At 38.8% G+C, this 25,944-nt stretch overlaps 2 protein-coding genes across 2 annotated transcripts; both read right to left on the bottom strand.

The window, feature by feature from the left end:
• Positions 1-240: 240 nt before the first annotated feature.
• Positions 241-1,145, bottom strand: LOC149215859 (uncharacterized). The gene has a single exon (XM_089391103.1). The coding sequence runs from the start codon at positions 821-823 to the stop codon at positions 401-403; it is 423 nt and encodes a 140-aa protein (XP_089247229.1). The 5' UTR covers positions 824-1,145; the 3' UTR covers positions 241-400.
• A 10,798-nt stretch (positions 1,146-11,943) lies between these two features.
• Positions 11,944-12,606, bottom strand: LOC149215858 (uncharacterized). The gene has a single exon (XM_089391102.1). It carries the CDS (start codon positions 12,597-12,599, stop codon positions 12,015-12,017), a length of 585 nt encoding a protein of 194 aa, XP_089247228.1. The 5' UTR covers positions 12,600-12,606; the 3' UTR covers positions 11,944-12,014.
• Between the last annotated feature and the right edge of the window lie 13,338 nt (positions 12,607-25,944).

Below are 25,944 nucleotides of genomic sequence, written 5' to 3'. Positions count from 1 at the left end.
CTCAGTATGTGTTTTCTTTCTAAAAACTTGGTGATCGAGATAACCATCACTAATTTTAGAAATAAAAATATCGAAAAACAGAAAGCTCCATAGTAAACTTAACAATTTAATAATAATAATAATAATATAACAATTTAATGTCCAACTATTTTAAAATTAAATAATAATAATAATTAACATAATAATAATAATAAAAAAGTATCAATTTGCATCTTTATCGATCAATATGATCAATATTGGTATTATTGCAACTTCAATAAATAGTGATGGTTTAATTTAATTGACTTATATATAAAACTGGAGTGTTGTGTCTTCGCCGGGTTCGAACTGATGCCGTAACCTTTGGCTGTCGTCTCAGCCGCAGGGTTTGTATCACAGAGGCCGAAAATTCAACCCTCTTTCAGAAATCCGCGTCGAGCCGGAACTCCGGCGGCTGCTCGCAGCCACACGGCAACCGCGGCCGCGCTCTGAGCACAGAGAAAACCTCACTGCCTCCGCTGAATTTCACGGGAATCGCGTCGCCGAGGCACTTCTTGACCTCCTCCTTCAGAATTTCGACGTTTTTCCTCGACGCAGCCTCTTGCGCTTCCCCGATTAGCTGAATTTTCTCCTCGCAGAGAGCGCTCAGGCCGGCGAGGCAGTAAAACTCGGCCTCCACCTGGAGCTCTCGCAGGAGGCCGGTGTCCTGAAGCCACACAGCGCCATTACGGAGATAATTCAAGACGTGCGCAAACCTCTGGCCGTCCCTGTCGATTCTGGTGATGGAATTACTGTTATTATTTTCATTCTCCCCCCAGTGGCGAAGCACCTGGGCGGCGAGCATGGATTCCCGGTCCGCACACAGCGTCACCCGCGAGGTTTCGAATACTTGACCTCCCACCCGCAGCAACACCCAGTACTTCTCGTCCCTGCCATTTCTTGGCTCTTCCCGCCAGTCGGCAAAGGTAGTCGATTGAAAGCTTTGATTTCTCCGATCCGGCTGTTCCGGTTTATAGACAGAGTTAATGTGATTCGAACCGGGGACTGAACGTGGACAGTATTTTCGCCCTACGCGTGACACGTAACAGTCCTGAGAGTGATTAAAGAGCTAAGCATCACAGATTTCTGGAACCCCAAGAAAAGCATCGGGAATACGATTTTTATCTTTTTTTCGGAAATTTAAATCCCTTCCATTATTTTAATAATGCATAGCAGAACAATTCTGGTTGGGTGGCCTCGTTGCTGCCTACAAGTGGAGCTATGGTTAACAAAATGCGAGAGGGACCACCGTTTTCTTTATATTTTGGTTTTAAATAAGTTTTGTATTTTTTTGTATTTTTTGTTTCGCTAAGAGCTGGTTTTTTTTAACCTAAAGAAATAGATTAATAGTTCAAAGGTATTTGGTTGTATTTGGCAGGAAAGAAACCCTGCCTTAAGGATTATTTGACAGGAATGGAATCATGCCTTCTTTACTTATCATTAATATTAATTCCAAAACTTTTATTTGACAGGAATGAAATCATGCCTTCTTTACTTATCATCAATATTAATTTCAAAACTTTGCTTTTGTTATAGATCACCAACACTAATTCCAAGTGGCGTGGTTTTCTTTGAATATATAGACCACCAACAATGATTCCAAGTGGCGTGATTTTCCTTGAATAATAGTGATAAAGCACTTTGTATTAGAGGATAGCGGTCAATAATGGTTGTCCCTATTATTTTATTTTTTATTTTTTTTTTGTGTAAATTTGACTACTGCTATTATATTATACAAAAATTGTTACAAAGGAGTACAACCGCCATGCTAAGATGGCCGCCACTGAACATTTGAGCGCGCTATGACTGAACATAAACCTGAGAACTGTGGAGCTAAGGAGCTGTCCACTGACTCTAGACCCGGACACATGACAAACTAGTTACACGCAGATAACAAACTAGTTACACGCAGATTGCTTTCTGTCCCTGCCAAAACGACACGGAACTTCCCAACGATCCAAAGACAAGACACGTAACAGACATTGAGCTATGCTACCCGCTCCCATTACAGACTCAGAGCTACCACTCATACCCGTCCCAAGACACTTGACCGACATTACATACGATGATAAGTATCGTGCAAAAACCATGGAGCCGCCATTCTGGAATTAAAAGCGCAGCCAAGCAGAGGACTTACTCATCCATGGAGGTGGACGGTTGTTCCTCCACCACTCGACAGGCGTAGGGAACAGAGGCGCTCGTATCCGTGTGGGGAGGTTCATTGCGTGCAGGCTCGCTTGTTCTAGCCGTTGCTCCCGCAGCCGCACCCGAGGCCTTCGCAGGTTGCAGTCGAGAGCTTTGAACAGGCGAGGGTGGTCATGGCTCCGCTGGAGCTGCTGGTAGGTCGGTGTGCTCGCATTTCTCGAGCCGAACAGTAACACAAAAGGTGGCGTTATCCAGAACACAAGGGAACCGGAACCGCGTGGAAGGGTGAGAGCCGAGCGAGCACATCGCTGTGCCACCCCGCCCTCGTCCTCTGCCGCGGCCCCTCCGAGCACCTGGAGAGTTAATTTCTTCGGAAGGAGAACCGAGTGAGGCTGAGGACCGCGGAGGAGAAGCTCGTCCACGAGCGCCACCTCTTGAGCCTCCCCGTCGGCAAGGTTGCCGCATTCGTTCTCGCGGCATTCTGGTATCGTGCTGCCTGGTGTACAAAGGAGCCTTTCGCCACACAAAAGCCGACCAGGTGAGGAAATATCAATTGAAATGACAGACAGGGAAAAACCAGAGCTTACCACCCCCGAATGCTGACCGAAGTGAACCAGGGCGACGCTGAGAGTATGGCACAGAGCCCAGAAACTTTGGAGCCAACGAGACCGCACAGGTGCCAAATTCTTTTGAAGCAGATAAACCAGAGAGCCAGAGCGAGCCAGGATGAAGACCAAGGCCTTCTGCACAGAGGGCCGAGGTCTAAAGCCTGGCACACTCGGCCAAAACAATCTCATCCACAAGCTGAGCAAGTTGCAGGCTAAACCCCGAGACCAGTTACAAACCATACCCACCATTACCACCCTTGCATAATGCATCGTCGAGCCGAATGAAATAGAATGCCGCGTGACCATTCTCCCATGCGGAGTAATGGCTGCATTTAACTGAGCCGGACGAAGGAGGCGGTTTCGAGACGCTTCCGTCCACACGTCTGGAGCGAGCTGCCACTTGCCTTTTAATGAGGCGGCCCGTTCATTTATGGGCAGACTAATCACCCGCAGCCGGGGGTAGAAGGTCCTGATTTGCCAGAGAAAGGTAATCCTGTTGGAGTTGAGTGTCCTTTGATTCATTGAGATGACATGAGAAGGGTGAGCTATTCAGATTAACTCCTTGGTTGGCCAGGCGATCTGCTACCTTGTTGGCGGATCTCTTAACATGTTGGAAGATAATGTTATTGGGGCTCCTGAGCCTGTCCTCCAGTGCTTCAAGTCTGCTGAGCAATCTCCAACTGGAAGCTACTTTGGCAGCAGGTGATCCTGCCTGAATTCGAATGGCTGCGTTGATGAGGATCAATGAGTCGCCTTCAGCTACCAGCGGATAGTACCCTTGTTGATCGGCTATACAGATGCCTTTCCATAGGCCTTCCAGTTCTGCAACATTGTTGGTGTCATTGCCTATGGAGCCAAAGATAATGTGCTGAATGATACCTTGATCGTTTCGAATGACACCTCCGTATCCAGCTGGTCCTGGATTTCCTTTTGCTGCACCGTCGAAATTAAGTTTGAAGACTGATGATACTGGGGGTGTCCAATGAACAGGGGAGCCAATCTTGGGAGGGGATGAAGAGGGGGCAGAAGGTGGGCAAGCAATGTGGAGATCCCATAATTTCCAGACCTGTAGCTCTTGTGGAGAAGAGGGCCAGTCTGTTTCTTGCCATGTTCTTATCGCCAAAGTTTCTTGGATACTTTGTTTGAATAGTAGCCAAAGGATGTCAGGAGGGCACTTTTTATTGTTGAATACTCTGTTATTTCGTTCCTTCCATAGGGACCAATAGAGGAATCCTGGGATGAGAGCCCACAAAGAGTTTAACAGCGGACTTTTATACGGCGATTTGTGCCAGGTTCTCAGCAGGTTTGCGATATCTCCCTGACGGTGTGCTCTTCGTTGATTGCATCGTTCTATTTGATTCCAGAGATGGGCTGCGAGGGGGCATGTCTCCATGAGGTGCAGTATGGTTTCCGACTGGAGAGCGCAATTTGGACATATTGATGGCCCAATTAATCCTCTTCTCTGCAAGTTGTCCCAAGTAAGGATGCGTTTTTTGCTCAACAACCATAGGAAGGTTGAAACTTTGGGCCAAAGTTTGGGCTGCCATATATTATTCCATAGCGGATCTCTGTTGTTTTGACTTGGAGCATATCGCAGTATATAAGCCTCTTTCGTGGTGAATGTTCCCTTCGTTGTGTTCCCCCATCTCAGCTTATCCTGCTTATTTGACTGCTTGATTTTCCTATGTTCCTTAATATCTGCGTGGGTCTCTTCTTGCCATCCCGGTTGCCATGAGCAAGCTGGCTTCCATTGTTGGTAATCGCTGTTTGCCTGTTGTTGCCAGAATTGGGAGATGCGAACCAAACTGTGGCTCTACATGTAAGTCTGCCAAAGTGGTTTGTGGAAAATCGTGGCAAGCTTTGGAAGTTGTTGCCACGAATCTTCCCAGAAACGCGCTGAGTTACCGGAATGAACTTCCCAGAAACTGTACTCCTGTATGAATGCACTGTGTAGCTTAGCCGCATTCCAGATCATGGAGCCAGAGATGCTTGGACTTATTCTGATGAGATCCTCCCATTGACTGCCAGGTGCATACTTGGCTTGCCAGAGTTTTGCCCATGGAATTAGAGGTTTGACCAGCCAGTTCCACCAAACTTTCGCGCCCATGGTATGATTACTTTGCATTGGATCCCGCAGGCCTAATCCTCCTTTTGAGTTAAGTTGGCATACTTCTGACCATTTAACAAGGGCCCATTTCCTGTTGAGACCTGTGGATCCCCATAGAAAGTTCCGCTGAAGATTTTGAATGGCTTTGAGTACCCACTTGGGAGCACCTAATATGGAAAAGAGGTAAAGAGGCATAGCCTGGAGCACAGACTTGATCATTACAAGTCGACTGGCTGTGTTTAGCGATCGGTATGTCCAGGATGAGAGTCTGGCTTCCAGCTTGTCCAGGAGCGTGCGCCAGGATGCATGCTTGAGAGCAGAGACCATAAGAGGAGCACCCAAGTATTTGGATGGGAGCACTGCAATGGTGAAGCCAAGGATGCGCGCTATATTCCTTTGAATGGAGACAGGCGTATTGAAAAAGAAGAGCTGAGATTTAGAAGCATTGATGGAGGTCCCTGAGGCTTCAGAGAACAGCTCGAGCAAGGCTTTGAAGGATTTAGCTTCAGAAGAAGAAGGATGGCCAAAGAGCATGGTATCGTCGACAAACTGTTGATGAGATAAGGGGGATAGGCCATGAAGCGTTATGCCTCTGATTGCTTGAGAGGAGATAGCATGGTGTATAAGGCGGCTAAGCCCTTCCGCCATCAGAACGAAAATCAAAGGCGAGAGGGGGTCCCCTTGTCGGATGCCTCGTGAGGAGCGGAAAGGCAAAGATGGGGAGCCATTGAGAAGAACCGAGAAACAGGGAGATGAGATAAGGCTCATGATCCATCTAGTCCATGTTGCATTAAAGCCAAAGGCTAGCAGCATCTTCTGAATATACTCCCAACTAAGCTTGTCAAAGGCTTTAGATAGATCAAGCTTCATAATCATACCAGGTTTCTTTAGGATTTTTAGGGAGTGGAGCACCTCATTAGAAAGGATGATGCCATCCATGATTTGGCGACCTTCGACATAACCCGTTTGTTCCGGAAGGACAAGAAGCGGCAGGAGGGGTTTGAGCCGATTGGCCACTACCTTGGAGATGAGTTTATAAATAACATTACAGAGGGCTATGGGCCTGAATTTGTCAGGCGTATTGGCTTCTTCCCCCTTGGGAACCAGAGCAATGAACGTGGAGTTGAGAGAGGGGAGGAGCCAGTGCATGGAGCGAGATTCTTCCACTAGTTCCCAGACCTCTGCGTGTATTAGTTCCCAGAAATCATGAAAAAAATTTGCAGTAAAGCCATCAGGTCCAGGAGCCTTACCATCTTTTAACTGCGCCATTGCTTCCTCTACCTCTTGCTTTGTGACTGGTTGCAGCAAATTTTTGTTGTGTTCTTCTGTGATGAGCTTGGGGATGTGCCTAGTGACCTCTTGTATTGCTGCTGTTCTGCTTCTGGTTTGTTCCTTGAGTGCTTCCTGAAAGTAATCCCTTAGCTCTTTTTCCATATCTTCATGCGTTTCTAATTTCTCCCCTTGGTTATTGTTGATGAAGGCAATGTTATTGTGCATTCGCCGTTGAATGGTAGATCGATGAAAGAATTTTGTATTTTTCTCACCTTCTTTTAACCATTTTATTCTGGATTTTTGGCGCCAGAGGATTTCCTCTTGAGATCTCCGAGCTTCTAACGCTGTCCATGTGGCTTGCTCCTTGTCTGCCAATTCCTCTGTTCTGCCTTCTAGGATGATTGTTTGCTGTATTGTGCTCATTTCCTGTTCCAGTTTTTGCCTGGATTCCGTGATGTTCCCGAATTGAGTTTTATTCCACACCTTCAATACTTGCTTGAGATGTCGGAGTTTCTGTTGAAATATGAACATCTTTGCGCCTTCTGGAGGAGAGAATGATTTCCATGCCTCTTGGACCACCTCTTTGAATTTGGGATGACTGGCCCAAAAGGCTTCATATTTAAATGGTCGATTGCTGTGTTTACCAGGTCTCGTCCATTGCAGCATGATTGGCCAATGGTCCGATCCCCCCTGAGGTAGGATGGAAGCGTTAAAGTCTCCGCCCAGGTGGATAGCGTTGTCTGAGATGAGAAAGCGGTCAAGTCGCGAGGCAATATTGTGTACTCCCCTGCGCTTGTTCGTCCATGTGAAGGTGCCATTGGAAGTTTGTATGTCTATAAGCTGATTACTTCGAATGAAGTCTTTGAAACCGGCGCTGTCATCTTCTAGCTTCATGCGCCCGCCTTTTTTTTCTCCCAGATGAGTGATAAGATTGAAGTCGCCTCCACTTATCCACAATGGGAATTGTCTGGTTGAGTTTAGATCTGTTAATGCTTCCAGCACATCTAGCTTGTGGTGCATATCTTGCGGGAAGTATGTATTGGTGAGGAGTCCATGAATGTCCGTTCCAATAAGATGAAAATTAGCTTGAATGAAATGGTGGGTTGCATGAAAGTCTTGTAGCTTCAGGATCTGCGGATTCCATGCAATGGAGAGCCCGCCCGACGCCCCTACTGCGTCCACGGAAACTGATCTACTTCCGCTCCAGGCTTTGCGAAGGATCTTTTCAAGCGCTGTACTAATACTTTTTGTTTCTTGAAGGAATACCACTGCTGGTTTTTCCAACTGTATCATATTCTTCAACATTCTGTGTTTCGAAGGACTGTTGAGCCCACGCATGTTCCAGGAGATAAGCTTCATGGGGAACTTTGGGGGTGGGGCTTGTAAAACGTGGTCAACTTCGGAAATCTTCCAGATTCCATAAGTATTTCTCCTAGAATGATGGTTCTTTGCAAATCGGTTTTGCGTCCCCTTTTCTTGGTTTCTTTTTGGATTTTCTTGCCGTCCCATGGACTGCCTGCTTGTACTCCAAGACATTTGCTGTGCTGAGCTTTGGCAAGGACTCCTGCAAGTCTGTCTATTTCCCATGGGGGGATTGAATTATATTCTTTTTGCTTGCAGGCCTCTTCAAGTTTAAGTATATCCAGACCATCTATACTTACTGTTTCTTGATCTTCCTCCATAATAATGGGGATGTTCTGAGGGTCTTCTGTAGCCTCCTCATGCAAACTGAGGGCTAGTGCGGCATCAAGATCCATGGATGAGGGGTGTATATCAGCTTCTATGGTTGGCATTTTGGCATTCGAGTCAAGAGGAGCATTGGCCATTATAGAGGAGGAAGGATCCGAGGGGTTTTTTAGATCCTTGGATGATGATGGCTGCAGAGGCGAGGCAGGGGATACATTTGGCTGTGAGACTGAGGGATCTTGAGGAGCGAGGGCTTGAAATCTGTTTTGGGAGGCTAGCTTTTTGGGGCTTGAGGGAGTAGCAGCCTGTTTTTTAGTATGTCTGCGTCGAGAAGGCACTTTAATGAAACCCTCAGAGTCTTTGCTGGGTTCATTAACAGAAGATTTGAACTGGGAGGTCAGAGGGCAGTCTCGGAACAGATGACCATGTTCATGACATTTACGACAGCGGAATGGAATATGTTCATAATCAAGAGGTTGAGTCCATTCATAGTCATCGTGAAAAAGACTTACCGAGTCTGCAAGGGTCTTCTTGAGATGCATTTGGACGCAGAGCCTGGCATATGAGGTGAATCTTCTGTTCTTGGTTTCCTCAGCAACTTTTATAAAGGTGCCAATGCTATCGCCGATGTCCTTCAGCGTTTCTTCTCTCCAGTACTCCGTGGGGAGACCATACATGCGAATCCACACTGGAGCGTGACTTAGATCTTCTGTGTCTGGATTGAACCTCGGTTTCCAATCTCGCAGGAAGAGACCTGCGGAGTTGAAGAAGTAAGGGCCTCCTTCAAATACTCTTATTTTGTCCTCCAGGCAGGTGAATATAGCAGTGAAGAAGCCTTTAGGGCCTAGTAGCAGCGATACATGCCCTTTGGGTTTCCATTTGGAGGCGATCCATCCATATAAAGCTTTTTCTGTTGGCCAGAACCCGAGAAATTTTCCAATGAGTGCATGATCTTGCATGTATTGGATTTCGCCATTGATTCTATGGCTGGGAAGCTCAACTTTGATTCGTTCTGTTGCCTTGGGGATGCAAGTGGCCGATGTTGCCTTTCGCTGTGACGCCCTTGGAGTATTTGTCTCTTCCCCTTCCGTGTCTGGGTGTTGTACTGAAATGTCAGGCTGTTCGGAACTTTGGCCTTGTTCTGGAAATGAACCAGGTGGAGGCGAGGAGAACACGGGTGCGCCGCCATTCCGTTGCTGTTCATTTGAAGGAGGGGGGGCTTGAGATCCCGCCCCTCCCTTCCGAGAGGACATGACGCGATGTCCTATATATTCCAGAACCGTTACTGCAAGCTATTCTGAGTATGATGACGTTCTGAGAAGGTCTGATGGCGCAGGGGCGCAGGACTGCGCATTGGCAGTAGGGTGCAGAGCTCAGAGCTCAGAAGCTAGGGTTTTCTCTGCAAACATCCGTTAATATTATGGTTGTCCCTATTATTGATTTGACAACAAAGTTATAATAGGTTTTCCTATTATTTAAAAAAATTAAAGTTGTATTTGAATTATTTTTTTAAATAATGGTTTTTTTAAATGGAGTAGCTTTAAGTGCAATTTTTTGGAGTTTTTAGCCTTGCCAGAATCCGGCCAAACATTGTGACCAAATCTTAATTTGTGTTGTTTGTACTAGATTTCTGATTACATATATAAATTCAACGCCCTCAAAAACCCCTAAGACACTTCAATTATGAAGGGTTTCTAAATTTAAAACTACCCATGATCTAAATTTATTATTATTATTATAGTATATTGGGAATATTTTTTATATTTATACAAAACGTAAATTATAATGGAATTGTCCACATATGTTTGTATTATGATAGGTGTACAAATTAAGACATTTACAAGATATTTATTATTATGTATAAGTTTTTTTAAGATAGAAAGAGAAAAATAACATTAAGAAAAACTTATATTTAAGAATTGATATTGGATAATGAAAATGATAAAAAAAAAATTAACAATAATTAATGTTAATTGCAAAAACAAATTCTTCATTAGGAAATGTAGTGAAAGAAATAGGTATTAAGCTCTTTTTAGAAAGAAATAGGTGTACATATAAACTTTCTAAATAGAATAAAAGATCTCATAAATTGATACTTTGATTCTAATGAGATATTTATTCCTTTGATAATTACGTCTTTGATAATTACATTTATAAACATTAAGTAAAATATAGAAACCTCATAAATTTGATACTTTTGATTTTAATAAGATATGTATTTCCTTCATCAAAGTGGGTAGTCTACTTTTTAATTTAGTGGTGGTTTGAGCAGGTGGGAAAAAGTTAAAAAATAGATTAGATTGAGAATTACTTTTCAAAAATTTAGAAATAATATATATAAAATATATATTTAATTTAATATTTAAGAAATGTAATTTTTATTTTAACTAGGGAAGTTGTGAAGCAACAAGTTCTTGCTAATCTTAATGAATGTAAATTTTTTAATCAAATATCTAAATTGTCAATAAAATTTGATTCAACCATACATCCAAATTGCTAATAAAATCTAATCAACCATCCACAACTGCCCAACATCTCAAAGATTCTAATTCAACGAGTTCATTAATTGAAGCAACTTCTTAATAAGTATCTTAAGGAGCAGTAGCAAGATTCTAATTCAGTAAGTTCATTAATTGAAGCAGCTTCTTAATAAGTATAAAGAAAATCAATGTAATTTCATAAATAAATTATCATTGAAAGAAGCAATATATACTCTTTTAAGTGAAGAAAAATTAATAGAAGTAATTTTGGTTTCATAAGAAAATTAAATAGCACGAAATAATTTTGGTTTCCATTTTTTTATTATTACGTAAATTTTACAAAAATATATTTTTTCTTTATTCCCAATTATCAATTCAAGACTAAAGATCTCATGTCACCCTCACTTAAGATGAGAGTGAGTTTTAATTATATATAAAATATCTTATCATTAAATAATAATTTCCTTACCATTTAAAAACTACTCCTAAATAGTAATCTCCTTACCCTTTAATGAGTAATAACTCCACACTGCTTTGATTACCCAGTGATTTTTTAAAGTAAAAATTTTCAAGACATGTTTAAAAAATCCAAGAAAAATATAAAAAATAAATAAAACGCATCTCTAAAAATAAATAAAAATATGTTTTAATTTAGTATATAAATATAATATTCTCAACAATATAATTAATTATGCTATATATTTATATAATTTTATTTTCTTTATAAAAACAATTAAAAGATATAATCAAGGAGATTAAATTATATTTAAAAAAAAAATCACATATAACAATATCAATATAAATATTTATATGTCTTCTGAAAATGCGGTCTTGCTGATGGAAGTCAGATTCTCTTGGTAGAATTAATATTTTAGGTTAAATGTTAATTCACATAAAAGAAATTTTGACAATAGAAAATTTGTGGAAAATAGGATCGCAAGTTTGATAGTTAATTTCTGCACAATCAAAGCGTTCTAGGGATTTTTCAGGGTGCTGAATCCAAATATGTGATTAAAAAACCATTTTAAATAATGCAAATCAAGTAGTTTCAGTTATATATATATATATTATCTCGTAAATTTATTATATTTTTTTTCACTACACCGTAAATTTTTAAGAAAAAAAATATATATATAAAATATTTTTTTCTTTCTCTTTCTTCTCCCCCTCCTTTACACAAACTTGTTTTCTCTCCTTTCTCCCTTCCCTGTAGCATCTTTTTCTTAAACTCTTTTCCTGTCCTTTCTCTCTCCTCCTTTCTCCCTTCCCTATCTCATCCCTTTCTTAATAAAGATACCTACTCCCGTAAAAACATGGTAAATTCACAAGTTTAATAATTATTAAATAAATAATTATAAAATATAAAATATAAAATTTAAATTAAATATATATTAAAATAATAATAATATTTTTAAATTTCAATATGTAAATATAATTTTTTTAATAATAAAAAATATCATTTTATATATTTATACGTTTTAATTTTCCTTATAAAAACAGTTTAAACACATAATCACAAATAATAGTGTAAATATAAATATTTACGCGAAAGTTTAAGTTCTAGCAGACTTCGTAATTGATCTTAAATTATAAACACGTTAACATCCTTTTAATCGAAACGGCCAGGGTTCGAAACACAGAAGTGACCAATTTAAACATCTTCTGAAAATCCTCATGTATTTTCTTTGTCATCGCACCTCAAACCCAGCCATCAAGGCTGTGGCGATGCTTTGATCTCCGATAATTCCTCTTTGCCATCGTCGAATTTTTTGAGAATCTCCTCGGCGACGGACTTCTTGGCCTCTTCCCTAAAATTTCGGTATGCATGCTCCACATCGCCTCCTCCTTCTCGATCTCTTGGATTTTTTCCTCGCAGAGGGCTTTAAGGCCGTCGAGGCAGAAGAAATCGGCCTCCTCATGGAGCTCACGCAGGAGGCAGACGTCCTGCAGCCACACGGTGCCGCTGCGTAGATAATTCAAGACGTGAAGGAACCTCTGACCGTCTCTGTCGATTCTGACGACGGAATTCTTGCTATCCTTATCATCTTTGGGCAAATGGCGGAGCACCAGGGCAGCGAGCATGGAATCTTTATCCGCGCAAAGAGTCTGCCGCGAGGTTTCGAACACCTGACCTCCCACCCGCAGTTTCACCCAGTCGTCCTCCTCTCTGTCATTTCTTGGCTCTTCCTGCCACTCGGGAACGGTAGCCTGCTCCATTGATTCCGTCATTTTTCCCGATAAAAACCTGAGTATTCTGTTTTTTCGGTGCTTTATGCACGGCATAGAATTCGAACAGAATAGAATTCGAACCGGGTACTTGAGATTGAAAACGCTTTTGCAATCTTCGTTGACACGTGTCTTTACCAATGGAAGCGCAGAGATAGATTGCACTAATCGAGGTTTGTTGAGGGGATGATATTTTTTAATTAGCATTTGCACCTAATGTCTTAAAGGAAACGCCATAAGGCATAGTGTGTGGAAGAATATTGAAATGTGACCAGGTTTTTGTGGGCTTTTTTGAAAGCAAGGGTAGATGATTTCGAGTTTAAATTTGAGGAAGCCATGCCTAAAACCATTGAATTGGAATGCAAGTAGCCATAAATATGCATTGAACTTGTTTAGAGACATTTGCTTGTAGCTGGTAAAAAATTGTGGAATCAAAGGTGAAGATGAATGAATGAATCCATGTTAATAACAACCGGGTATCCATATTGATTTGGACAGGGTTATTTAAGAAATCATTATTCAAACGGGAAATCAAATTAATATGAAGATATATTGAAAACATGTATTATATTCATTAAAATCAATTGATTTTGTCAACAAAATATGTTAAAACCCATTGACAATGAATTGGTTGTGAGGACATAAACTATCAAAATGGTATTGATCTTGAAAGATCCCTTTTTAAGTTTGAAATGGAAAACACAAATAGTTGTGAGGACATAAACCATCAAGATGGTATTTGATGTTGAAACATCATTTTTTAAGTGTGAAATGGAAAATACAAATAGTGTATTGTAGCATCATTTTTTAAGTTTGGAATGGAAAACACAAATAGTTGTGAGGACACAAACCATCAAAACGGTATTTGATCTTGAAACATCCTTTTTTAAGTTTGAAATGGAAAATACAAACAGTGAATTGTAACATAAGAGGTTCGAGAAGGAATATAATATTCTAAAGAACATTGTGCTTGTCATTCCATATTTGAAGTCATATGAAAACGCGTTGGAGGCATCGAAGACCTGAAGAAGCAGTAATGAACCTGCAAAATGTATATTTTGTTAGAATTAGTAATATGTAAATCAGCTACGGAAATTTATTAGCAATACTTTGCAGGTGAGGTGTGTTAAAATGAATCTGGAATGAATGGAAATGAAGTTACCTTTGCTATGGGGATTTATATATTGTTAGTGGAAGATGCATGGTGAATAACGACATATTGAACACCATTGGAGGTTAATGCGTAGTTGGAGATGCATATCTTTTGCTAGGCATTCTACCTGTAGTTGCCTAGGTATGCTATTTTTGAGTCCATGTGTCCTGTTGCAAAAGAAAGAAAATGTTAGAATGAGATGTATAGATAATATAAAGACATTCTAATATTTTCTTAATTATTAATATTGATTAAAGTTGGTTGTTGTTGAAAGATATGAAAAGTATGCTATGAAATAGAATGAGGTAAATAAATGGAGGAAACCTTTTGGCGATGTTAAAGTATGGGTTGGAGCAGATTATCTGGAGGCGGCATTGAATGAAGAGTTTCTTCTGCGTGTTTTCTGTGAGCAATGTTTTTGTTGTCTTTCATTTTACTATAACGATCGAAACTGAATGCGGAGCTAATTCGGAGATCTTGTAAAGAAGGCACTCTTGAAATAGCTATGAATGTGAGACCTTGACGTTCTGTTTTTCCAATGTCAATTGTTGCTTTTGGAAGTGTCATACCTTGAGATTTATGTATGGTTAAAGCCCAAGCCATCTTTAGTGGAATTTGTGCACGTCCGTTTCTTTTTACTGCTGGAATAGGCAAGTGAGTGGGGTTTCTCTCATCCCAAGGAGGCCCAATGTAATTGGGAAAATCTACGACAACAAATGTTGGAATTTGTGGTGGTGCAGTTGATTCTTTGTAAAAGATGGTCACAATTTCTCCGAGGGAACCATTAACAAGTCCGGCTGAAACCCAAAGGTTGGAAGTCAACATAACTTTTTCGCCATTGCATAGTAATACAATTCGCTCAAGTTGCTCGTCTTCTGAGGAAATGCTAGAATATGTGTTGTCATCTTTAGCAATGGATCTTGCAATAGGAGTGTTTAAAGATTTCATCATTTGCTTATTATGGACCATTGTTTGAGCATTTGTTGGAAATAGATGCATGGAATCATGGAATGAACATATTTCTTCTTCCGATAAAAAGGAATCTGTGCGCGACATGAGTATGTTGTAGTCGTCGATTGTTGGATTTGCATCTCGAATGTTCTGGAGAATGTTCCTGAAAGTAACCTGTGTGATGTTGTCGCCTTGTTGACGAAATATTGTGTCTAATGTGATGACTGTGTTGAAGGTGTTCCACAGTGCGCTTCCATGGCTCGTCCCTGCATATAGAGGTATGTCTTTGACGGGTGGTAGCTGACCGAGATCACCAACCAATATAATGGAACAACCACCGAAAGGAGTGTTTCTTTGGCCGGGAAATGCCTCTCGAAGATGTTCATCAATATGGCTTAGAAGCTTTGGCCCAATGAAGCTCATTTCATCGATTAGTATGTATCTTATATGCCTGAGTTCTTCTTGGAATTTTGCAAGAGCATTACCTTGTAAGGGCATAAGATCCTTTATAGGAAGGTGCAGAGCGGAATGGATTGTCGCCGCTTGTATGTTGAAGGCAGCAACCCCTGTAGGGGCGAGGAGCATGATCGGTGAAGGTTCTGGGCTTGCAAGGCTTATGAGCATATCTTTGATGCAATTAATAACGAGGGATTTTCCTGTACCGTCAGTGCCTTGTATTATCATTCTGAGAGCAGGTAAATAATCCTTCCTAACAAAATGATTAGAAATAATATTTAGAGCTTTTCTTTGCATTGGAGATAATGTAGTAAGGGTCGCCAAGATATGTTGATGAGTTCGAAGAATGCGGTGGATGGAGCGGCTATTCTCAATGAATTGTATGGCATTATTTTGTAGATCCAATGGGATAGTGGTATGATTCTAGTTATGGGTGTCATCAAAGCCACGAAGACCAAGCATGTCAAGGTCATTTATGAAAAGCTCATTTGTAGGGTGTAATTGGGAAAGTATTTCCCATTCATTTATTTCCATGGTGTCTGGAGGATTGGTTTCGTGAATAGTTGAGGTATCATTTGCGACAGATTCAATATCAGATAGTGTGCGGTGTTGATGCCAAGGTTTGTAGAATGGATGAAATGTTTGCCAATTTGTGATGAATTCTGCAGCAGAATCTCCTATATCTTGTACGATATGGCGAAAAGGTTTGTATAGCATAAGTTCAACCCTGCAAAATTCAGCGTAGCAAGGTTCTGTTGTGGATGGTATGGAGGAGTAACGTGGTATGACCCGAACAATTGCTTTTGTAGGTCGTTGTTTCCATTTGTTTGTTTTGCGACGAGGATCATATGACCAGGATCTTGCCAATTCTATTAGTGATGTGGATTCTAGGGTAGAAGGGCGCTGGATATATGTATCTATGATGTGTGGGGATGTAGTGGAGGGGGTGTTCGTTTGTGGAAGGCGCATAAGAATTTTTTGGTTTACATTCAAATAAATGAATGGTCGACTACATAATGTTAATGGTAATTTTTGCAGCATATGGCAGGTTTCTTGTGCTCCAATGTCACGATCAACAAGGACTTCTGCAAGAAATTTTCGAAATGTGGATGTTGCTGGGTCAGCAATGGGTGAAGCCAGCACAATTCTGCGTAGCATGTGGTGGAAGCTTTCAGATTTTTTTTGTTTTTTTTTTTTGCTGCTTTGGATGCATATTTGGCGATATATTTTGTACTACATGTATGGAGAGTACTGGTTGGCAGTCAACATTTGCACGCCAAATAGATAGGATGGTAGGGTTATGGCTATTGAGTCGATCGTCGTTGCGAGCAGGGGTGTATATTTTCTGGCCATTGGAATCAATGAATAAGGATGATTTTGGATGTAATTCCCATGGTGCTTTATAACGACATTGGAGTGAGGATCCATTTTTTCTTAGGCATGTGCTTTCTGAGCATTTTGTGTGACATTCAACACAATTGATGAGCTATTCATAGTCACTGAAAGGATTGGTTATGAAGATTTGCGGTGTGGACAATAGACAAGGGTCTTCGGGATTTGTGCAAACAATTGGCTAGTTTGAAGTCGAAGGAGGACGAGGGTTCCAAGCGGAAATATATTTGTCGAAGAATTGCCTTGTAATATCAACTGCTTATGTGTCTTCCTAGTTGAGATTTTCCATATCAGGTGCATTTTCTATCCAAAGGAAACCATGGATGTGCAAAGATCCCCTATGTTGCCACTCATACCTATCAAGTATGCGTTTTTGTAAGATAATTTTGCAATAGGTGAGGAATGTTGTTTCGCGTTTTTGGAAAAAAAATGCGGTAGAATGCATACCTGTACCTGTAGTCTTTTGTATTCAAGTGTTTCTCTAAGATAATCTCATGAAATGCTGTGAATCTATGGTGCATATATAGTGATGTTAAATGCGGGTTAGAGATAATGTTATCATTTCTCCACTTTTGTTGTTTTGCAATATCAGAAGGAAGACATTCAGGCATGATTGCATGAAGATCAGACCATTTTGTATCAGCTGCACTTAATGTGAAGAAGAATGTCGGGCAACCGAGTTGAGATATCATGTCCGTTAGTTCATTTTTAGCTTTGTGCCAAAATGATCTTGTTCCACGTAAAGAGCTACCGAATCGCATGACTTGTCTGCCAATTGCTCATCTGGAAATTGTTCTAATTAGATAGTCAGATCTTGAATAGATATTGGGAAGTTATTTGTGATGTTCTTTTTCACAAAAATCGATGATGTTGCTTGACTGCGATGTCACATCATGAGATTATATATGTAATAACGAAAGCGTGGGTGCTTTCCAAATCTTTTATCATAGTAACGTATGAGACGAAGTGCATATTCATGTAACTGCACTGCTTTCATTCTTGGCTGATTTGGCATTGCAGCTCCTATCGGGAAAAGGGTGGGGAAAGCCATAGAGAGTAGACCTTCTGTGTTGTATTCCTTGACTGGCGATAAACCAATTGTTGGCCACTCAATTGTAGTATCAGATTGGTGGTTGTAAGCATGTAAATAATGGCAGATTTCTTGGATTTCTATATTTGTATTAGGTATGATGGGTACGAATGATGATGTTTGGTTTACAGATGGGTCTGCGGAATATTCAGTGAGCTCATGTGGTGGTTCAAGTGAAAGGTGGACAGTGGTTTCTGTAGTATTGGAATGGTGAAGGGAGGAGAAGACATCGACGGGGATTGCTGGTAAGGATGCCAGTGCGTTGGTATCAATACGAACATTCTTATAGTATGGGTCATTTTCCAATTTGTATTCCAATGCAGCGAGAACGCGATGTCTACTGACAATGAAATCATAAGCCTTATGGTCATTACTATGACATGTGACAATTAGGATGTCCAAGTGTTCAACACGTCGCGACAACATGTTTGCGATTTTTGTAATGTCTTGAGGAAAAAAAATTGTGTGGCCACTGTATTTATATTGGCCACCACGTGCATGTGTTACTTGCAGTATAGGGTTAACCCTAGAAATGAGCATTTATTCTATTTGCGAAAGAGATGTAAGGATAGCTGGTTGAGGACTAGGGTCCATGTTGTTTGATAATGAGAAGTGATGACCCTTTGTTTCAGAGACACATCTGGAGCAGCAATACATGTGGTTGGAATTGCAGATATGTATTCCAGGATATGATTCAAGACAAATGGAGCATGGGCATTTAGGTGGAAGTTTATCAATCTTTGCACGGAAATCTTGATGTGCTTGATTAGTATAAACATTGTTGAAAGCATGTGCGGAGGAGGGGTTAGGGCAACAAGGCATGGATGTATTTGTTTGAGAGGTTTGCTGAGAAGATAAAGAGTTTGATAATTGCAAGGGAGGATTGTTTTCCGGGTGGGCCATTTTTGACGAGGAATGTTGGTTTTCCTTCTGTTTTTGTGTTTTTGACATTCTCTGATGTCTTTGTATGCGTGATAAAGCTCACGGCGACGTGCATTTATTCGTTCTTTATTTGTTGCATAGTATCTTCGAGCACGTTCATTATTAGAAGAAGAAGCCATTCACAAAATTTATGGTACCTATAAGCAAGAGAGGGGAAAAGAAGAATGTTATTTGGAGACAACAACCATGTTATTGTATGAAAGCGAAAGAAGGGTAAAAAATTCAAGCGAAAGTGAAAGAAGGAAAACAATCTAAGTTTTGAATAGTTTTATGTGAATTTTTTTATTTGATTAATCTGTTTGAAAGAACATAATAGTATTTTTTCTTTATACATGTAGATAGTTTCATGTGTAACGTAGCAAGTCACGTCATTTTTTAAAAGAAGATGATAAAAGAAAAAAAGAATGTGAATTTGTCTACTCACATAGTGCTAGATACAATGCCATATAAGAAAATTTGATAAGAAGGCATGCAACAGTATATCTTGTAAAGTTGTATTTATAAAATTGGACAATAGGAATTGTCAAAAAGCAAGGAATACATTTTGCAATATTTATCTACAATGTCGAGATGTTCTGAATTTCTCGAAGGATGTTGTTACATTCTGTCGTGAAATGCAACTTTTCTTCTTTTATGATAACACATTTCAATCGTGGCACTTCTTTAAAAGTTTATGTCTTCACTGATAGTGTGAAGATATGATCTGTCCATAGAGCTTTAGAGACAATTTCCTTGATCAGTTCTGGATCTGAATACAATAAATAGAAGTCTTTGACATTATTTCCAAGAATTGTGGATCCTGCGTCTTCGAAAGCAACAGTTGAAGCTAATTCACCAGTGTGATCTTGTATGTCAATTTTCAATAAGTATATGTAATCACAGTCACTTACTTCAGCGTTGCATTTTGGGCACAAGTCCGTATTGGTACTTGTCGTTTCAAAGAGGAGGAATCACCCAACCTACGATGAAAGCGATAGTTACCAGGCTTTACGACCTCTCTAGCCTAGACTTCTAAATGTTGTGCGTTAGGTTCCAAAGCGTTTTTATGTTTATTGAAATTTATTTTACAGTTGATCTTTCTTAAGAAGTTTGCCTTTAAGGTTGATCGCATGATGTACATATACAATTCCTAAATATGCAATTTAAGATGATAAACAGTCGTTTACTTTCTTTTTGCAGTGAAAATCCTAGCTACTAAGGAAAGAGAAGTGAAATTGTTTCAACATAGAGTAGAGAGCACACACTAAGTCATAAATCAATTTCCGCATGCATTCTAAATGCAAATGCACATGCATGTATTTGTTTTCCGCTTTCTTAATGTGTGGATGACAAAAAAAATGCCAAGTGGAATATAATATCAATACAGGGATATGACTATTCCAGAATTCTGATAGACATGAGCAAAGCTATTAAAGTTGGTATCTAAGATTTCTAGAGTCTGTTCACTAGAAACAAGACAGTCACGATGGCACCACTTTGCATTAGTTTAACACAAAGGAATAAAGTTTAAATTATCAAGAAAGCATATATATAACTGAATCAATTCAATTGGGAAATAATTTTGAATCAAATTTATAAGACTCTGTATCTGCTCTGTGGCTAATGTACAATTGATGGCAGAGGATTTTCTATCATGGTCCATGGATGAAATAGAAATTAAACAAAAACTCAGAAAGGAGATTAAGGTTGTTACCGGAGATGAAGTAATACAGAAACGTCCAGAAATGTCCTTGAAAGCTGAACCTGAAAAAGACGAGGGTTATGATCCTTGATCTCAAACATAGACTTATCACATTGAACCTTAACAAGACTAAGGTTACAATCTTCAATACCAAAAATAGATTATGACAGTGAACCCTAACAAGACTAAGGTTATGATCTTCAATACCAAACATAGACTTATCATTGTAAACATTAACAAGACTAAGGTTATGATCTTCAGTACTTCTAAGAACAACCATACTTCCATTCCATATCTACAGGGGATGAAGTAGAGAATCGAGATCGCTACAACACATACCTATGTGGGGTTCCAATTCACTGGCAAGGAAGAGGCCTCAAAAAGATACAAGCCTTGACCTAAGTGATAGAAACTCAAGGGACAAAAAAGTTAAAAGTAAAGGGGCCAAGTCTTGTTCAAGACAAGCATTCCATGAAAATGGTATATGGATTCCTTGAAACCCTACTAAATGCCAATGAAGATGAACATGGTGATCATAAATTCACAATAGAACAAACATATGCAAAAGCAATACATTCGTTCATAAAGGCTTACAGGTACCTACATTAACAATGGGCAAGAGAAATTTTGATGCAGTAGTAGACACAAGCAGAGATGAGCATCATCTCTAATCTCTGTTGGGAAGAGGTATTTAGAAAACCACCTCTAAAGCCAAGAAAGATGATAAGATCCCTACAAGAGTGACTGAGCTTGGGAGTTTAGTGAAGTTGAAGAATGTTCCCTTATGGACAATTTTTTTGGCAGTCATTCCTGGATCATTGCTTGCATCCATAATTTTTGTAGACCACAATGCTGCTTCCATTTTGATGCAAGTAATCCTTTTGGCATCCCCAATTTACTTTTTAGTTTCATCGAGCAGAGGTTACTATTATTGCTTTTAACTTTCTAGAATTTATTAGGGTGCCATTTATTGTCATCTCTTTCTCTACTCTCAGTCCATATTGACTGGAATACAGGACAGGGTCACTATTAGACTGAATCAGACCCAAGTTTAGCCTAAATGAAATCAATAATTCCCTTTTCCTGCAGAATAAAGTTGGCCCCAATGCAAGAAGGACCATGTCAAGAAACTGGGATATATCAATTATATCCATCCTTGTATTTATGTGTGGCATATTTGGGTTTCCTTTCTTCTACGGTCTTTTCTTTAAGGTAAAAGTGTGTTGAACATATCAGAGATGAAACCCGCTTCTACTGCAATCAACAACTTGACAGTCAAAATTATTGGTAGACTTCAATTATTTCAAATATAATTCAAGTATCTCAGATATTCCTCTTGTCATGTACACTTAACAGAGCCTGAAGCATGTCCAAGCTCTTACACATGAGAAACATTTGGATCTGGAGAGCCAGGAGTCCCAGAATGATATTAGAGTCCAGCACATTTCAGGCCTGATTGCTTCCTTGCTATCAGGCCTTCCGCTTGCTCCAGGATTAAGTTGGGTCACTACAAAAATTCCTCTTGCTGTGGTTGTTGGCTTATTCATAGAGGTAAGTTGAGATCATGACCTAAAAACCTGTTTGCAGAGTTCCATTTAAATCATTTTCACTAACTACAGGAAATTGCAATACCATGTTGGCTCATCTACAGAACTTGGACAACTACAGAATTTGCTCTCACTGTAAGTTCCTTGGAGTGATCCCTAAATTACAATTTATTAATACCCTCACAATTATTTTGAAAATAACTCTGTAAGTGGATAATATACAGGATACTGAATAACAACAGTTTATCAGAGGAGATGCCATGGCAGTTGACCAACTGCTTTAGCCTTACTACTCTGTAAGAATTTTCCTGAATTGGTGCTATTTTTTGTTCATTTCATCGTGAAATTACAGAGGAAATAATCCTCGTATATCAACTCGTAGTTATTCATACTGGAAACGATCAATTTGTTTTACAGAAACCTCTGCCACAACAATTTGTCTGGGATATCATTTGGTATATGTCTAGAATGATATAAATCATCGTTGGAATTCAGTCAATATCTGGTGTTCTGAAAAAAATGCATTTATAATAATCTTCTAAGACGTAACAGAGATATATACTGGTTTGGAATATAGTTTTGCGGCATCTCCTTAGGTCAACGTTGTTGGGCAGTGGGTAAAGAACGGGTTATACAAACATAGCTGGTTCATCAACAATGGATGAAATGGAATAAGAAAATTTAGTGACACAGAAGTTCTTGGTTGGTTCACGATCAAAGAAGGATATGGGTTACAAAAATTTGATGCCATAAAATTTCCTTTGCACTTTGACAATGGCAGAAATCTCCTTTCCATTTATGTGCAAATTCATGTTACCGGATATATATATATATATATATATATATATATATATATATGTATATATATATATATGTATATATATATATATGTATATATATATATATATGTATATATATATATATATGTATATATATATGTATATATATATATGTATATATATATGTATATATATATGTATATATATATATATATATATATATATATGTATATATATATCTATATATATATATATATATGTATATATATATATATATATATATATGTATATATATATGTATATATATATATATATATATATATATATATATATGTATATATATCTATATATATATATATACATATATATATGTATAGATATATATATATATATATATATTAAAAAACATTATTGCATCAAAATGCCTTCAAATCTAGAGTACAATGATGTTCTTATTATTTGGGGGATTTGGGTTTCTTCCGGGGAAATTAGAGGAGTAGAAAGTAAAAAAAACTACACATTTTGGTTAATCAGTACAAAACATAAGAAGAAACCATATATGCCAGTAGATTTGTAGACTATTAAGATTTAAAGGAAATTTTCACTCAAATGGGGAGAGAAACATATCAAAGTCACATTGAAGATGACCTTCTACATCGGCTAGAATGGGAAGGCACAGAAGTATAAAAGTCACATTCTCTACATGGGTCAGCCTTGTATCCATCCTATGCATGAAAATATGTTGATTCCTCAACATTCCTTTAATATTCTCCTACTAAGCAAAAACATTGTATCTCTCCACTTGTTTATCATTCATCATCATACCAATCTGGGGCTTTATCTTCTAGCGTAATGAAATTGAGTTGGGGTCTTTGTCTTCGAGTGTAGTGAAATTGAGTTGAGGTATTTGTTTCTCCATCCACTAATATGGCTATGATCGGGAGCCCAACAAGAAATCTCCTCCTTTATCTTAGAGTCAGAATAAGATTGCCTCTCATCATCCACCATGGTTTCCAAATTTCTAATTTCTCAAGGGACAACAATGGAATAAGTTTTGATTGAGTCCTGGACAAATGTCTAGGCCTTGCCTTGACCCTGTGAGTTTCTTCCGCTACCACCCCTCCTACTGGGTTTCAAATTACATATTATAGATTTGATCAAACATAACGTGTACCTACAACAAGAAACAAAATAGGCTCTAAGTTCAACATCATGTAGACCTGTTAGGAAATAATGTTCATTTTTCTTCTTGATATTCTCAAGTCTGTACATTTTATCTGATGGGAATGATTTTTGCCTCAGTTTTTTTGGAAATCCAGGTCTTTGTGGTTATTGGATTGGATGACTTTGTGGGATATCTTCCAGACAACCAAAAGGTGAAAACAGAACTAGATATTACAAATCAGATTCCATAGATTTGTATTTAATATCCTTTGGATTATATTGATAGTGTTATCTATTGATTGTGTAAATGGACAACTTCTGTGTGAAGAACAGCTATTGCTTGCATCTCATTGGGTTCAGTGATATTAGTGTGTGTAATCACCATCGTTCTCTACCTTTCAAATCAACATAAACCATTCACTAAAGGGTCATCAAGAAAAACGGGTCAAGGTGTTATACCTCATTTCAAATTTGTTATTTCTCAGAGTAAAGCTATCATCTTACCATCAATATCTATGCCTCTTGTTAAAAGATTCTTGCATGTCCTGACCAGGTTCTCCAAGGCTTGTAATATTGCACATGGATATGGCCCTATACATGTATGATGATATAATGAGAATGACCGAAAATTTGAATGAGAAATTCATAATTGGCAATGGTGCTACAAGAACAGCTTACAGATGTGATCTTAAGAACTGTAAGTCAGTTGCTATTAAAAGACTATACACACACTATCCACAAAGCTTGCGGGAATTCGAAACTAAGTTAGAGATTGGTGGAAGTATCAAACATCGATCTGTCCTCCAACAATACCACGGGAACAATTCCTGTAGAGCTGGGGCATATTATAAATTTAGACAAATTGTGAGTTTTATTTATTCTAATGTCTTGGTTAAGGCTTCTAAGGTTCCCTTTTAGAACTATATCTAAAAAACATAATAGCTGCAAGGGTAGTCCTTACATTTCTATTGCCCTGTGATGTGATGTGAATTTTTAGGGACATTTCTAACAATAATATATCTTGACCTATCCCAATATCTATTGGGAGTGCTCTTATTGAACAAAGGAGAACTTTCAAACAAACGACAATCCTAGTGTTGAGACAATTCCTAGTCAACCCAATGGCAAACTCATTAGGTTCTAATGGATGTGCAGTAATAACAAGTGGATAGACATTGCCATTGCACATATAAATCAAAACGAATTTCTCAACAAAAATATAAAATAAACAATAGGACCAGTTGGGATCCTTGCTATTTAGATGAGGATAATTTACCAACATTGATTTACACAGCAGATCTTAGAATGACGACAATTTAAAATAAAATTGTTTCTCAACATCCTCACAACTTTCTGAGAATAAACCATGATATCATGAACCTGAAAAAGACGAGGGTTATGATCCTTGATCTCAAACATAGACTTATCACATTGAACCTTAACAATACTAAGGTTACAATATTCAATACCAAAAATAGATTATGACAGTGAACCCTAACAAGACTAAGGTTATAATCTTCAATACCAAACATAGACTTATCATTCTAAACATTAACAAGACTAAGGTTATGATCTTAAGTACTTCTAAGAACAATCATACTTCCATTTCATATCTACAGGTGATCTTCAGTACTTCTAAGAACAATCATACTTCCATTTCATATCTACAGGGGATGAAGTAGAGAATCGAGATCTCTTCAGCATATACCTATGTGGGGTTCCAATTCACTGGCAAGGAAGAGGCCTCAAAAGGATACAAGCCTTGACCTAAGTGATAGAAACTCAAGGGACAGAAAAGTTAAAAGTAAAGGGGCCAAGTCTTGCTCAAGACAAGCATCCTGTGAAAATGGTATATGGATTCCTTGAACCCCTACTAAATGCCAATGAAGATGAACATGGTGATCATAAATTCACAATAGAACAAATATATGCAAAAACAATACATTCTTTCATAAAGGCTTACAGGTACCTACATTAACAATGGGCAAGAGAAATTTTGATGCAGTAGTAGACACAAGCAGAGATGAGCATCATCTCTAATCTCTGTTGGGAAGATTTATTCAGAAAACCACCTCTAAAACCAAGAAAGATGATAAGATCCCTATAAGCGTGGCCAATCACATTATTTTCAAGACCATAGGTAAATTGATGGCAGTAAGAACACAGTGTTATGAGATCACTCCTCATAAAACATTTGAAGTCATAATGGCACCACTTTGCATTAGTTTAACACAGAGGAATAAAGTT

This window comes from Pinus tabuliformis, chromosome 1_1, assembly GCF_031772625.1.
Source record: "Pinus tabuliformis cultivar Carrire ecotype Pingquan chromosome 1_1, CPIR1, whole genome shotgun sequence".
Classification (NCBI taxonomy): domain Eukaryota; kingdom Viridiplantae; phylum Streptophyta; class Pinopsida; order Pinales; family Pinaceae; genus Pinus; species Pinus tabuliformis.
The sequence above is the reverse complement of the archived record's forward strand: the minus strand, read 5'-3'. Positions and strand labels throughout refer to the sequence as shown.

What these genes read in the sequence shown, in the direction of transcription:
- LOC149215859 (XM_089391103.1), bottom strand. Translation starts at nt 823, where the DNA reads ATGCTCGCCGCCCAGGTGCTTCGCCACTGGGGGGAGAATGAAAATAAT.
- LOC149215858 (XM_089391102.1), bottom strand. Translation starts at nt 12,599, where the DNA reads ATGCCGTGCATAAAGCACCGAAAAAACAGAATACTCAGGTTTTTATCG.